The sequence below is a fragment of the Momordica charantia genome (genome assembly GCF_013281855.1).
Source record: "Momordica charantia cultivar OHB3-1 chromosome 3 unlocalized genomic scaffold, Mcharantia_2.0 BLBB01000003.1, whole genome shotgun sequence".
Classification (NCBI taxonomy): domain Eukaryota; kingdom Viridiplantae; phylum Streptophyta; class Magnoliopsida; order Cucurbitales; family Cucurbitaceae; genus Momordica; species Momordica charantia.
Window position 1 is genome coordinate 993941 of NW_028275161.1, and position 12596 is coordinate 1006536.

General features: G+C 33.3%; 1 protein-coding gene and 1 long non-coding RNA gene across 2 annotated transcripts; one reads left to right on the top strand and one right to left on the bottom strand.

Annotated features, from left to right (window-relative positions):
* The first annotated feature begins 605 nt into the window (after window positions 1–605).
* Window positions 606–1203, top strand: LOC111018995 (uncharacterized). The gene is made up of 2 exons (XR_002602470.2): window positions 606–837; window positions 962–1203. It is a non-coding gene; the product is annotated as an uncharacterized LOC111018995 (long non-coding RNA).
* A 520-nt stretch (window positions 1204–1723) lies between these two features.
* LOC111018994 (CHUP1-like protein) lies at window positions 1724–4416 on the bottom strand. The gene is made up of 5 exons (XM_022295280.2): window positions 3780–4416; window positions 2540–2856; window positions 2343–2454; window positions 2070–2204; window positions 1724–1998 (listed from the first exon to the last, which is right to left on the bottom strand). Exons 1-5 carry the CDS (start codon window positions 4317–4319, stop codon window positions 1918–1920), a joined length of 1185 nt encoding a protein of 394 aa, XP_022150972.1. The 5' UTR covers window positions 4320–4416; the 3' UTR covers window positions 1724–1917.
* Between the last annotated feature and the right edge of the window lie 8180 nt (window positions 4417–12596).

Sequence of the window (12596 nt, forward strand, 5' to 3'; positions counted from 1 at the left end):
TCACACTGAGAAATCTTATTCGAGTCGGAGAGTTTGGTTTAAATAATATCCGAGTTGGAGAGTTTGATTTAAGTAACATCACAGATTTCTTATTGATATATCGAGTATATCATTGATATAACTGATATACCAATATGAAATATATCAATCACACTACATATATTAGTAATATACTTTCTATTAGGTATATCACATGCGAGAGTTTTTCTATTGACGATATAATTGACTTTTCCTTTTTTGTTTGGGTTGGGCCTCGCCCTTTACTATATTTGCAAATAATAAAAGTAGTTGGTATATGAGCAAGTGACCCAAAATAATTAGTAACTAATAATATTTATTTCTTAAAAGAAAATGATAAAATTGGTGAGGTGCAAAGCCGCTTGCCTAAATCTATAATATACCTACACTTAAAAAGGAAAAAAAATGGATTTTAAATTTTTAAGTGATAAAATAATAGCAAAAACTAAAATAATTAATTTAGAAGTTAAAATAATTATTTTTAAAATTTTGAGAGATAATTTACTTATAATTTTTCTTAATTAGCTATTTCTAAAACAAATCATCCTTTTTACGGCTAATATCTATACATGATTTGGGGTCTGGGGATGTATATTATCTTCAGTGGATCCGACTCATAATGGGCCCGATTCTTCAATCTGTTTGCCATTTGAGGCCCAATTCAGGCCCAATTAGAACTAGGGTTTTCATATAAGTAGTGCATCATCTCCTCAAGTTAGCGGATTCTACGTTGCCCTACCTTCTTCCTCCAGCCGTTCCTCCGCAGCACTTGACAGAGAGCAGTCGCACTTTTTCCACACCGTCGCCATGAGAGCTAAGGTAATTCATTTGAAGATTCATCAATAGATTGAACTCGTTTTCAACTTTTACTTCTTTTTAGTGATGCTTGACCTACAGATGCGTGAATTCTAGGCTTCTGATCATTTTTGGTTTTGTTTTGCAGTGGAAGAAGAAGAGAATGAGGAGGTTGAAGCGTAAGCGCCGAAAGATGAGGCAGAGATCCAAGTAGGGGCCATTATCTGATGGATTGCTCCGACCTAGGGTTTTTGTTGTTACTGTTTAGATTTCTTGATGTTATCTTCGTTTTTGTCGCGTTACCATTTTGAAATGCTTTTTTATTTATTGCTATGTGATCGAGAAACATTTAGTTGTCTTCAATTGAGAACTGGATTTTCATCAGCTTAATCGTTTTTATCAAGTGATTTTCATATACTGTTCAATATTCCTTATTTTCTGCAGCAGTAGTGTTATTATTAAGCTTGCGGCGTTATATCTATCCTATTCTCTTTAAACATGAACCCTTGGGAAATTTCTGGAAGTGCTCAATTTGGAAATGTAGCAGATGAAGGTGCCATGAATAGGTCTTCTAGATCTTTTCTCATAGATTCATTTGGTTCAGAACAAACCATTTGATTGAATCATAATCATGTCATCATGGATATGGAATTTGATTTCTTGATTTTTCATTTGCATTGAGTTTTGTACCCTTGAGCCCTTAGGAAACTAAAATACAGGGTTTTTTGATTTCTGAGGGTGGGGATACTTGTACCATTTTTTTAAAAAATAGTTGTCCAATTGATAATTTAGGTTCTTCATATTTTTTGTTATGAAAGTTGGATTGTTGCTCTTGGAGGGTTATATCAATTTAATGACTTTATTTTTTTATAGCTAAGATAGTTATTCTGTTATGCTATTTGTCTTGCGATTGTGCAAGAGTTGCAATAGGATAGGATTGATTTAGGTATAGAAGAACCCTCAATTGTCTTGATCAAGCATTTTGTACACATCATTTTCTACAATGTGCTCTACAATGCTGATTCTTACAAGAGCTGTTTTCTAGTAAAGTTGCCAACAGCTGACAGATTTCTAGTAAAAGCCTATAATCTATAACCCAGAAGTCTATTTTCTTTGACTACTCAGCCCAACTTTCTTCAGTCCTTCAAATGCTGCTATAGCGTCTGAATCGAAACCGCCTGCATACTGAATAGGTTCCGAGTTGTGTTAGTCACTGTGCACTAACATGTGATTAGATTAGTTTGCCATTCTATTACCTGGTGAACCCTGTAAGCAAATCGAACCCCTTGAAGAAGAAGATTATCTGCTTGTTGCGTGTTATCGATTGATTGGAGTTCTCTTGTTATCCTTCGCATGTATTCCTTGGCCAGCCTCAATGAGCTTAACTTCATCTGCAACCAATAGGCAGAATCATTATGTCCATGTAAATTAACAAAGTTGTTTTAATAGAAGTGGAGATTATGGGTTACATTTCAATATGAAGTGTTATTAAAAATGCAGGAGTTTGGATCGTTGAAGGTTTAAATCACCTGACCGACAAGTCCAGATTCGAACATCCATTCGCAGGGTATTCTAAAATTTCTGTACTTGTTACAACTGAACTCCCTCGTCTTCTCCACATTGCTCACACTCTGCTCCAGCCTGCAAAATTTCAAAAAATTCTCATCACTTCTCACTTATCACTCAACCTCCAAAAATAGGCTCACCACAGATTGTACATTCTCGCCTGTCTTGCAGCGCCTGAGCCCTCTTCAGTACCACACCCATCTCCTCCTTCGGATTGTCTCTGAAGGAACATACTTCACTCTCCAGGCTCTTCAGGTCCCTGTAACTGAATGCTGCCTCCCGCAGTGCATCCGCCTTCCCCTCAGGCCACCGTGGGAAGTGCTTCAGCACTGCCCTCTCATCTACCAGCGACCCCAGCTCTCTGTCCAGCCAGTTCACGAACCTCTCCACCTCTGTTATGTCCCTTGGTGCTGCCCCTTCCACTTCCTTGATCAGCCAGTTCACGAACTCTCCGTGTGTTTCCACCTCTGATTTTATCTGCCCGGGTTTTTCGTTTTGGAGAGTACTTAATTTTGTCTCTAATAAGTCTGTTTAATGCTTGCAAGTATGCCGATTCACTAATTATGTCTAAAATTGGTTTTTTTTAATGTAATAAGTGGGAGCAAGGTTTTGATATTTTAGTCGGAGATATCTTTTTTTAAAATTACTTTCATTAATATGAAGGATAAGCACGAAACCGAAAATTATCTAATAATTTGTTTTGCCTTAATATATCTTTTAATTCCTTTTGAGTATTTTTTTTCTAATTTCATCTCAATTATTTAAAATGTTTTAATTTTGCTCCTTATGTTATAAAATTTCTCAATTGTGTTATATTCGTTGGAGTTGAAAACTTCTTTCATCTAATTTTTTTTCCAACTTGGTATTATCATACCATATTAGTTATCACGCCCACCAATAGAGAAGGCACGAACGCAAAAAAAAAAAAAAAAGTTTAAATGTCAAGCATTAGAGTGAAACTTTTAAACAATAAAAACTAAATAAAAAATTTTCCGAAATATTATTGTATTTAGCCAAAAAAAAAAAAGTTTTTAAGAGAGTTAGATTTTCTTAATTTTTTTTTTTTTTGCAAAATAAGAAAAAACTATCCCATCCGACAAAAAAAAAAAGAGCTTATGTTTGTATTTTTTAAAAAATAAAAGTAACGATATTTTGAAAAATACATATAATAGTTTTGCACCTAGTATAATTTTCTTGAGATTTTTTTTTAATAATGCTTTAATTAAAACTTATTTCAAATATAACCCTCAAACTATTTCCAAGAATAGCACGTCGTCGACTCTTTTCAAACATTATTAAAAAAATATCCAATTTTCTTGAGTTTTTTTTATTTTTTAATTTTTTGAGGAAAAAATTTCTTGATCTTTAAAACATTGGGGGAATAAATAGTAAATACTTACCGCAGTGAGATACGCTGACCGGTTTTCGATTTCTCCGATCATATTTTTGGTGAATGCCACCGCCGGAAATCCGCCGTGAGCGGCCTTGTTTTCCTTTTGCGCATCTCGTTTCGTCAGCGAGCGGTACAGCTCCAACACTTCCGGTACTCGCCGCACTGCCTTTGATCCGGCGAGCAGCTTCGTCGGAAGCGGCGGCGGCGGGGGCGCCGGAGCCGGAGCCGGTGCCCCCTCCGGCATTCTCTGGCTCTCTTTCACGGCGACCCAAACAGGCTGTTTCGGCGATGATTTGGTCGCCTCCCGTTTGTCAGTCGCCGGCGGCGACTCTGCATCCATGGAGTTGTAAAATTTCTTCCAGAGAAGGGATTTTCTGTCATTGTTGTGAGCTTTGAGAGACTGAATCTGCGATTTGAGACGACCCAATTCTTGTCTGAGTTCTTGATTTTCTTTCTCTAGAAAATCTGATTTGTCCACAGCAATTTGCAGTTCTTTTCTCAAGCTGGTGATCTCCATGGCCAATTCTTCATCTTCTTCCTGCGGCATTATATTATATTTTCTCTTGATTTTCACCGACCTTCTCTAATAAATGAGACAGGAACATCATACAGTTTTTTTTCTTGATTTTTTGGTCTCATTTATTTATTTCAATTTTCAATCTCTTGCTTGCAGAGAAAGGATGGTATACAATGCGCCAAAGTTTCTGTGAAAAAATATTCCATGGAATGCCCTTCACTAAAATTTTTATCGCAATGTTGACTCTAGAAAATGGGAGAGAAGATTTTCACGAAGAAGGGTATTTTTGACATTTCGAACCCTCTGTCCCGCTGAAAGGACCTAAAAAGAAAAGTGCCATAAAGATTTTATTCCCATTGGGCCAAGCGGGGTCACCCCGACAGACCCTCAGAAAACCTAGCTCGCACTAACTTGAAAACAGTGACATCACAAACGTAAATTTTGTTGAACATCAAGTACGAAGTGCCTGAATATGGGGTAACACAACACTTCTAAAAACTCTCCTAATAAAGGCGGGATCCATTCCTCATAAAGATACGCAGTTTCTGTGAAACCTAACTAAACTTTGGCTCAACACGAGCTCGAACAAGCAAAGATTTTATTTGCAAAGTCATCATCTCAACTGACTAGACATTTACCTCGAATCAGAAGTTGACTCATCACTTTGTCGAGAAGCCTTCATCAAACAAAAAATACCACGCTCACAATTATTTAATTAAAATACGCCATATTCGTATTTACTTCTGTAAACATTCTATCTAATCAAAGTTTCCCAAGAATTGTGGCTACAACAAACGTATCTTTAGAAAAAAAAAAACATGAAGATAAATAAGATACTTTTATTCTTTGTCCAGATAAATTACCTTAATCAATGTTTCTCAAACAGATACTTTATCTTAAATTTAGAAATAATTTAAAGAAGAAGAAAAAAGAAAAAAAGAGACTGTAATTGAAGTTTTGAATGCATGGCCATTGTAGGTGACAAGTTCCCTGCCCTTTCTGGCATGCCATAATAGTGATGGTTGTCTTTAACAAGACTTGTTAAGTTAGGTACACCATTTATAACATTCGTTTAATTACCTTATAATTACTCAACTTCCTCTCCCAACTCTAATATCTCTCGTGTCAAAACGAACATAGCTTAGTGGTAATTGACATATATCTCTAACCAAAAGGTTGTAAGTTCGATCCCTCACTCCCACATATTGTACTCCTCTCGTCGGGTTTAATTGTTTATCCAATTTAATTTTTAAATTACAAAATACCTTTCGAACGATAAATCTGGTGACCGATTTCCAAAAGTAGTTTAATGTTGTATCGCGTTTTTTTGCTAGGTTTCCATCGCTGATCAATTCAAGTAATTTAGGGGTTCCTCAAAGACACGGGAGTCGAAAAGATTAGATTTTGGTGGGTTATGAAATTGCATTTTGCCAAGTTTTTTTACTCCTGAAGCAAAGGGGAAAAAGGAGAGAAAAAACGTTTGAATGGCACTGAGGGATTGTTGAAAGTGAAATATTAAAGTAAAAGAAAATGATTTGGATAATTACATGTCACCAAAATAATTGAAATTTTTTAATTACTTCTTGCCCAAATTTGTTTTATTTAATCGGGTTAGGTGTCAAATTGAAGGGCGCGTTTGTCTCAAAATTGTGAAGCCGAACCAAAGTTCTAAATATCAATGTTGATGTCCATAGATGTATTTTTAGAAAATTATAAAAATAACATTATAAATAATTAAATTAACAAATAAATAAAATAATATTTTGTTACTATGAAAATGTTGATTGACCATTTTCGTTGATATCGAATACATGAAAATTAAAAATATCGAGGATGGAAATTTAATACCATGATTGAGACTTTCCTATTTTCACATATTCAAAATGAGGAGTACTAAATAATTGAATGATTATGAAAAGTAAAAATGATTTATTTTCAGGTTTGTCATAATTTTGAAGTAAAAAGTGTCACATCTTGGAAGGAGTTAGTTGAGCAAATATTATTGTAGAGAGGTTGCTTTGCTTTGTTGGAGGGCACATGGGGAATAAAAGTGGCATTTTTTTTTTTTTTGGTTTAATTTCCCCATCAATTAGGGAAAGCTCATAATCATTAAATGTTGAAGGTTGTGAAGTATGAAGAATCAAACCAAGAAAATCAACAAAATTTCTTGGTGGGTGTTGTTACATTTAATTCTAGTATGTCCCAAATGCTTCATATATTATATAATAGAAAATACTTGCCTCTTTAATAGTTAGGAAATTTTTTTTTCTTACCACAATTAAATGTCGACAATTAAGAGAGAGAAATGAAAAACTAGAGACTTTTTATAAAAATAAATAAGTTGGCAATTTTTCAATGACGGCGGGATAAGAAATCAAGTATTTTCCTTATATAATACCAAATAGAATTAGTGGAACAACTATGATATTTTATTTATTTTCATTTACTTGTTTCTCATTGAATTAAAAAAATTAATAAGATCTGAATGCTTAATTAATATATAATTTAAATTAGAGGCAGAGTAAAGAAGAAAGGAGGGGAAAATATCTCCTCTTAATTCGACGTAATACAAAAACTATATACAGAATACTTAAGGAGCGCAAATTCTATTGATATATATATATATATATATATATATATATATATTTTTTTTTTAATTTTTAATGTCAATTGCTTAAATTATATTCTTTAATGTCTTTAAAATATTGAGAGTACATAAATTAGTTCAGAATATCCCATTCAATTCCACCGTAATCATTTAAGAAATTTATATACGTTTGAAAACAAATCAATTTTTACATCTGATGAGGTGTATGCAATTTTACTCTAAACTCTCAATTTTATCGATTAAACCTTAAATTTGGATAAGTGTTGCAATCTCTACTTTAGATTTATGAAAAAACATTACCATATTTACTATCAATTTAGATTATTGTGGTAAAATTTACCTTCTAATATGTTTTTTTTTGAAGATTCACTAAAATAATATTCTTACGTGCGCTTAATGAATTATAAAAGATGTGAATTATAAAAGATGTGTTTAGTACAAAATTGATAGAATTTTAGAGAAAGAATAGTATAAGAGCTAGTTTTTTTTCTCCCTTTCTTTTTGTTGAAATTTATGAATTTTGACAAAATTATTCAATGGTCAATTTTATGCCATAATGGCAAGGCTTGATTTTCATTAAAATGAGTGAGGTTCTAGAAAATGTAACATTTTTTTTTTGGTTAAGTGTATTTTTTAGTACAACATATGGGAATGAGAGATCGAACTCACAATCTCATGGTTGTAGGTGTATGTCAATTACCACTAAGCTATGCTCGTTTTGACTTTTTTTTGTTAAGTCAGTGAGTCATTAGCTGAAATGAGAAGTTTATGATGATTTTTTTATCTCAACAAAGTGGGGGCATGAATTTGAACATCTGACATTTAGGACAGATGACATTAACGTACAATGTTTTAACTAAGTTATCTAGATTCAAGTTTGCTGTATTGAGACAACGCATTCTAGAATTCGATGAATCCCAGATATGAAGAAAACTGATATACCTTGTCACGAGTTTTTTATTTATAAAATTTCACTTTTAAAAAAATTGAATTGCAATTTTCTTCTTAAAAGAAAAGGACTCAAGAAAATAATAAATATGTTGAATTCACATAGTGTCATTTTTGTTAGTACAACATGTTAGGGAGGAGATTCGAACTCACAATTTTATAGTTGGAGATATATGTCAATTAGCGCTGAGCTATACTCGCTTTTGGCAAATTCACATAGTGTCATTTGGTGATTAACAATTTTAGAAAATTTAATATAAAAATTTGATGACCATTTGAAGGTGAATTAATATGGTGAAAATAATTTAATAACTAATACTGATAATTTGATGACAATATATAAAAATTGATTAGTGAATGATTTATGAATTAGTAACCAAAATATGAAGTAACCAAATCGTATCATTTATCATTATTAATAACTATTTAATAATAAATAAAAAAACAATTTATAATTTGATAATTTAAATGGGTAGCTAGATTTGGGCCATTTTAATAAACTAGTATTACCACGTGCAATGCACGTAAATTTTTTTTTTAATTATAAGGTAACTTAAATTTTATATAATTTCAAGTAAAATATTTTAAGTATAATTATTTTTAAAAATAATTAAGATTAATTTTTATATATATTTATTATTATTGACAGCTAATTACTAATAATAAAATGTACTATTTATAAGTATTGGACATTTTAATGATATATTTTGTAAATAAATAAATTAAAAGTAAAGGAAAAAATTATATATTAATAATAAAGTAAATAGGTATTTTAATATTTTTATTTTTAAATTATTTCAACCTAATATGGGTCCTTTATTTTATTTTTTAATATTTTGTTTGTTTATTAAATATTTGTTTAGAGCTGACATTTTGTAATATATGTTGAATTTTTTAACTAAATATAAATTATTTTATTGATTTAATTTTATATTATAATTAAAATTATTAAAGAAAAATTCTTCAAATTGTATTATTAGAAAATAAAAGGAAGAAAAGTTTTATATTCCACCTTTTAAGATTCTATACAAATTATTGTTTATAATTAATTTATTAATTAAACATTTTTTTATGTATTGACTTCTATGATTGTTTTTTTTTTCAACAATAAGAACAAGAACATGAGCTTGTAATTATCTATATTTTAAACAAATATTCTAAATAAAATTGCTCAAAAAAGAAACATTCCAAATAAAAAAGTACACTAAACAATAAAAAAACATTAGTAAGAAAAAGAAAAATTCAAATCCTAAACTAAATAAAATTGCTAAAAAAAGAAACATTCCAAATAAAAAACACACTAATTAGAAAAATAACAATAGTAACAAAAAAAAAATCCAAATACTTACTATACACTCATCTTTTAGAGTAAATATGATCATTCTTGAAGATTGCTTGACATATACTATTATTCAACTTTGTAAAATTGTGGAATGGTAATGTCACAAACTTAGTATTCGAGATATGTAGATTCAACATATGCCTCCCTTGCAACTTGATGACTATGTCACAAATATCTCGAGATGTTTTCATGATTGAATCATCTTTGAGAGATGTTTGAAGGAACTAAGAATAAAAAAGTATTGAAACTTGTGAAAAACATGTAGAAGAAACCTATTTTTATAGTAGTAGAGGATAAAACGTTACAAAAGCTTTTCAAATTCTAAAACTCTTAAAATTCTAGTATGAATTTTAATTAAAGAAAAAATTAATTTTATGTTGTTGGAAAACTTTTTGCATTCTAACCTTTTATATTCCATGCATTTATAGTACGGATAATTAATAATTAATTTAATATTTGTAATAATATATTAATGATATAATTTGTAATTTGTAAATTTAGTAAAGGGTAAAAGTGTCCAAAAATATTTTTCCTACGTCCTACCTTTTAATATAGTATAGATGTCCAATGCTTATGATGCCCTCTGCACAAATCAATTTGGTGCACCTCATTTGCAACCACCCACCACATTTTAAGGGATTTGAAACCAACTTTATTTTCCAACATTTAAGGAATTTTTAGTTGTTTTGTAAATATATTTTCACAAATTAAAGGTTAGTCTTTAATTGGGTGTAAATTTGAATTAATTTAAACGTTTTTTTATAAAATATATGTCAAGGTGTTCCCGTCATCAATCTGCCATTGTTTTTAAGCTCTTCTCTTTGCAACTATCATTTTACCGTCTTTCTTCTTCTAAGCTACCTCTTCCCTTCGCAACAATAGATCGTGTACTAGTCATAAATATGATGATATCTGGCACAAAAAAATGTCTATAACAATATCAAAATTTTTCAGATGCTAGGATGTCTGCCGTTGGTCAGGAATGATATGATAGATGTAATTTAGAAAGATAAGAAACTAAGACATTTGTAAGAGGGTGAAAGAGAAATCATAAGAGAAAATAACAAAACAATTTATTTTCATTAACTTGGAAAAAAAATATAAATAAAGAACTAAACAAAGCTTCAATGCTTCAATGCTGGAAAAGAAAACTAAAGTTGATAAAAACTTAGGGAGAAAGAACAAAACTGGAAGTGTTTGGTGAATTCTCTCGGAATCTTGTATTTATAAGGTTGGAGATTGCATTTTGTTGAGAGATTCATGAGTTGGTAACTAACCTTCGTTGGAGAGATCTTTGGAATGTTGCTGGAGAGAACTTGGGGAGTTTAGAAGATATTGTGAACCAACACAAGTTGACTTCCATCTCTGTAAAAATGACTTGGGCATGTGATTTTCACCAAATGCTTGGTCAAAATAAGTTGAAATGTATGTTTTATCAATCTGGACAAGAAATGACGTATTTTGGGTGCAACATAGTATCTCAAAAAAATGTGTATGGTGCATTTTGATCAATAAGCTGGGACGTTAGGAGTAGGTTGTGACGCCCACGTAGTAGACAAGTGGTGGCGACACTAATGTGTCGCCCGTCGGGTCATGTTTAGGGCCGAGAGAGTAGTGCAGTGATGCGATCAAGGAGGATGGTGCATCACCTATCACACACCCCAAGGATGTGCACAAGAATGTTAGAAGAAGACATACGAGAATGTAAGGCGAAGACATACTAGAATTCAGGGTTTCGTCTAGAGTTTGGACGGGCGACTTTAGAGTTAGATGCATGTTAGTGAGATATACAAGCATGCCAAGTTTCGTGTCAATCAGAGTTTAGACGTGCACTCTATGGTGACGAGTGACTCCTCGCCACTTTGCACGTACACGCCTACCAGACCAAGGTTGCCTTAGAATGTACTATAGGGGGGAGGCATGGTGTCAATTCTCCATCACCCCTTGGCCCTTTGGCCTAAGCGAGCTACCCCATGACACATGCGTGTGTCATGACGTGGGCGAGTGTTGCAAGACCAAGGTCTTGGACATCTTCCTTCGAGAATGGTAATCTTAAGGACAGTGTCGTGCGGCATAGGTGTGCCAGCATTGCATCTTGTCCAATGAGCTTAAGATTGCACATAAGGGCCGTTATGCGGTACGGTATGCTTGAACGACAAAGCACAGGCACAAGAGTCATTGTGCGTCGATCATGTCCAGATGGATGGATGTTTGAAAGGTCCCGATCATAAATACAAGTCCATTGGTCAGTTCTCGGTATACGTGTCCAAGTGAGCAGCGAAGCTCGATGACATCCCGATGCTCGAGGTGGCATCCTACAGTACTGGTGGGCACCCGGTAAGTGAGAAAAAGTGAGTCTTGGCTCGGTAAGAGGCAAAACTCATCCCGGTTGTCAAGTTTAGTTATTCCTTGTTCGGATCTCGACAAGAATCATCCCGACAGTATCCGGTAAGGCCGTTTAGCCTGTTATTGACTAGTTTATCAGCAGGAATAGTCTTAGAGGAGTCCGATGGACCTAATAAGCTAGTTTTGACATAGTTAAGCTGCAGGAATCTCCCGGTAGTACTCGATTGACGTTTTAAGCTCGTTCTGACCCCGTTAAAAGTCAGAACTCATCCCAGTAATGTCTTGGCTCATTGTAGAAACAGGACGACCGAGTGGCCGAGAACCAAGATGGTTAGAAATAAGTTGCGACGTCGTATTTTCAGGACCTTTGCCTAGAGTAGAGGCAAAGTAGAGTCGTGGGGCTTGGCCTAGAGTAGAGGCAAGCCGGCTAGAGTCGCGATAGAGTTGAAATGCACGTATAGGCGACGTGCATTGCCAAGACAAGTTAGAATTCTACATGCAAGTGAAGCTCGGTTGAGGAAGAAAGAACCTAGCCTAAGATTCGACGAAGCCACGAAGGACGCAAAAAGTGTATTGGGGCTAGAGTTCCTCATAAAGCTGGCCATGGTCGAGCTTAGATCACGGTGCCGCACGGTTGAAAAATGTACGACCGTGACACTTGACGCATTTTGATCAACAATCCTGATTTTTACTACAAAACAACCATATTTGCATCATTTGACCTGTATTCACCTACGTCTAAGTGCATGAGTCTTTAAACACAGATTATGCACATTTTCACTAATTTATATGCATGAACATGCATTTTAGACCTTAATTGTCCTTAAATAAGCATGACAACATGACACTTTTAGCCTTTAATTCAAGCTTATCACTTCCATAGATGTCGACATTTGCCATAGAAATGAGAATACAATACAAGTGCATCTATATTGATACCATAAATGGAAGTGGGACACCATTGCAGAAGGTTGTAGATACCAACATTTACCCTAGAAATGAGAGTGCGACAAGTATAGTCCACTATGAATACTCATATTGATACCATAAATGAAGGTGAGAC